Source organism: Hylobates moloch, unplaced genomic scaffold (genome assembly GCF_009828535.3).
Source record: "Hylobates moloch isolate HMO894 unplaced genomic scaffold, HMol_V3 SCAFFOLD_7322, whole genome shotgun sequence".
In the NCBI taxonomy this organism is placed as follows: Eukaryota; Metazoa; Chordata; class Mammalia; order Primates; family Hylobatidae; genus Hylobates; species Hylobates moloch.
In genome coordinates this window covers 1-2,924 of record NW_026659597.1, presented here as the reverse complement: position 1 = coordinate 2,924, position 2,924 = coordinate 1, and the positions used below count along the sequence as shown (strand labels likewise).

The 2,924-nt window shown below is 48.9% G+C and overlaps 1 protein-coding gene across 1 annotated transcript; it reads right to left on the bottom strand.

Moving 5' to 3' along the window:
- Window positions 1-1,030: 1,030 nt before the first annotated feature.
- LOC116465629 (putative golgin subfamily A member 8D) lies at window positions 1,031-2,909 on the bottom strand (the record flags this gene model as incomplete). Its single annotated transcript, XM_032148627.3, has 5 exons — window positions 1,031-1,620; window positions 1,706-1,858; window positions 1,954-2,054; window positions 2,135-2,235; window positions 2,805-2,909. Coding segments are annotated over 5 exons (636 nt in total), but the record flags the coding sequence as incomplete, so codon positions are not given.
- Window positions 2,910-2,924: the final 15 nt, after the last annotated feature.

Here is a 2,924-nt window from a genome sequence, read left to right as displayed (position 1 = left end):
ATTGTATAGACACGTTTCCTGATAATACATTGACATTCACAAACTGGATTGCACTGAAGTTTCTAAACATTTTAAGTTTCATAAACTTCTCCTTGATTTTCAAAGATGGTATAATACTGTCTACTAAAACTCCTTTTTGTTTCAACAAGTACTCTCACATGTATTAGTTTATAATAATGTTTCTTATTATTTTTAAAATTGTTTTCCATTCAAGGAAAAGAAGTAGATTCCTATGTCAGAGTAACCAAGGTGATTGAAGAATAGGTATTAGCCAGAGAGGTCTAGATGGTAAAATCAATCTTCAAGCCTCAAAGAAGCTCCGTGAACAGAGAGGAATGCCAGGTGTCACAAAGCTTTCCTTCGCTCTAATTCATTCTTGACTAGAGCCTGTATGCCTGTTCCAGGGACATTTGAACTCATAAAGGATTTCTTATGAGCTTCACTAAATACATTAAGAAGAATGCCAACCAGTGCACTTTTTCGTACTGGGACATGTAGTCATGTGATTAAAACAGGTAACATGAACTCTGACTTTGAAACGTATTATAGATACAAATGCTCTAAGCTAGGAAAGGTTTTCCACATCCACAGTCAATGATGGGAACCTTTCATTCCTCAGAAATACTCCCTTTTTAGGTCTTCGAAAAAGAGTACAACTGCTGCAGCTCATGATGCAATATCTTCATGAGCCCAGAGCACATACAAATCCTAAGGGAACCACCAGAATACAGCGTTAATTCTTGGCACCGGAACAGATGAAACACACTCTATCCTGCACATACCTGCCAGAGCAGGCCACTTTCCTCTTCTGTGAGATTTAAAAAGCTCCCCCAAAAGGTTATGACTCCCATCACCAATACACAGAAAATGGAGGAAAGGCTGTTTCCAGTTCTCAGCCTTTAAACAACTCTAAATGTCAGTATTCATAGTGGCATATTACAAAGCAATAAACAGTGCACACTTGGGGGCAAACCACATATTGAGCTAATGAAGACCTCACTGTGATTAAGATTAGATCAAACACTGGCAGAACATAGGCAAATTTTATCTGAATTCTGTAATGAATATACATGCCACAATAACATTAAAAAAGCATGGCAGCCTATTCCAAACCAACGAGAACAGTTTTGTGCAAAGTGTGGGTCTTTGCGTGTTTGAACTCCCACCACATAAGGGCAAACTCGATATGCATGCTAATGACCTACAATTATGAAATTAAAAAAGAAAAATACTAAAGGATGCCAGAGTGAACATCAGTGAAAGCCACAGAGACCCACTCTCTTTTAACTTTTTACAAATAAACTTAAACTATAAATTAGAAACACAAATAATCATGAGTGGCTCTAACATTCAAATGAACTAAATGAATTGTGTAGGAGATTAGCCCCAAAGCTTGGTTTCTTATTTAAAAATTTCTTGGCGAGCTCTTTGATGATGATGATGTTTATCTCCTTCTTCTCAGCAGCCAAGCCCAGCAAAAGAATGGAAGACAGCCATTGCTGCCCAAGCCTGGGTGCTCCTGGTGGTCCCGCACGATCGGCTGTGCAGTAGGGTTGTCATGGGGAGGACCCTCCCTGGCCTCTCCTTGTGCAGAGGAGCTGAGGCTCACCTCACAAAGATCTTTGGAGAGAGGGAGGCAGGGATCTGAGCACAGTGGGAGCCCCCCACTTCCTGCCTGCCCACCCCCCCCAAGGGCTCTACTCACCACCATGCTTGTCTGCAGCCCCAAGCTCCTGGGGGGCTGGGGCTCCTGGACCAGGCTCATCAGCAGGGTTCTGGGCAACAGCCAGGAATTTTCTGTGCCCATTGTTGTCGCCACAGGCCCTGATACCATCTGCTGCAGCTCCAGCAGCTTCACCTGGAGGGAGGGGTGCTCAGCTGTCATGCCACTGCCTGCGCCCACCCTCACACCCACCCCCACCCACACCCCCACAGAGTCGTTGCACACCCTACCTTCATCTCCTCCCTGTCCTGGGCCAGCCTCATGATCTCCTCCTCCCAGTGCCACATCTTTGGCATGGCCCCCTGGCTCTGTTAAAAGGTGATGGATTTTCCTGCGGGAGGACAGGGCTCAGACACGGGCCTCTTTGACGGCCCTGCAGCTCCCCGTGCCGTGCCCTGGCCTCCCACTCACTGATGGCATCTCTCTCGCCAGTACTGGATGAATCGCATTTCTTGTTTCTTCACCAGCTCACTCAGGTCTGCCTTCTCCTCCGGGTGGTCCATAAAGCTGCCCTGGAGCCAAAATATTGTGGTCACATCTCAGCAGTGACCTGCCATCAGGTGGCATTTTCAAGTCATGGAGAAGGCGGAGGTGAGTCCTGGCGTGGGCCAGCTTTTCCATGACATCCTGCAGGGCCCAGTGGGTCTCCCCACTCACAGACTCGCCCCGAGTCTCTGGGGCTGGGACCACTGCCTCTGGCTCCTTCTGGGCCGAGGCCACCGGGTGAGCCAGGCGCTGGCAGCACACCCTCTGCTCTTTCACCTGATCTCGTAACCGTGCCTGCTTCTCCTGGGCACTGGCTCCAGCGGACTTGAAAAATGCCACCTGAGGGCAAGACGTGAGCATTCTTGTAGGGGCATACAAAGAAGAAATGGGGCAGAGAGGTGGAGTGCAGCCCCTTCCCTTGGGGCCTCAGAGAGTCCACCTGTTGGTCACAGGTGAAATGGTGTCTGACCACTGGCTCTCGGAAGGGGTGAGGGTCCAGAGAAATCAGAATGCAGGGAAGTTAAGAGCATAAATGGGGTCTTGGAGGGACCACAGAGGAAGGTGGCAAAATGGGTGCAGGGGGAGTCAGGCTCACCGTGGCCTCCCAGCTCTCCAGGTCCTCTGGGACGCTCGGCATGGGCCGAGGTGCCTCCTCCCCCTCACTGCCCAGATGTTGTCCTCCATCTCCTGTGGGGGGTGGCCAGAGGGGTCCTCA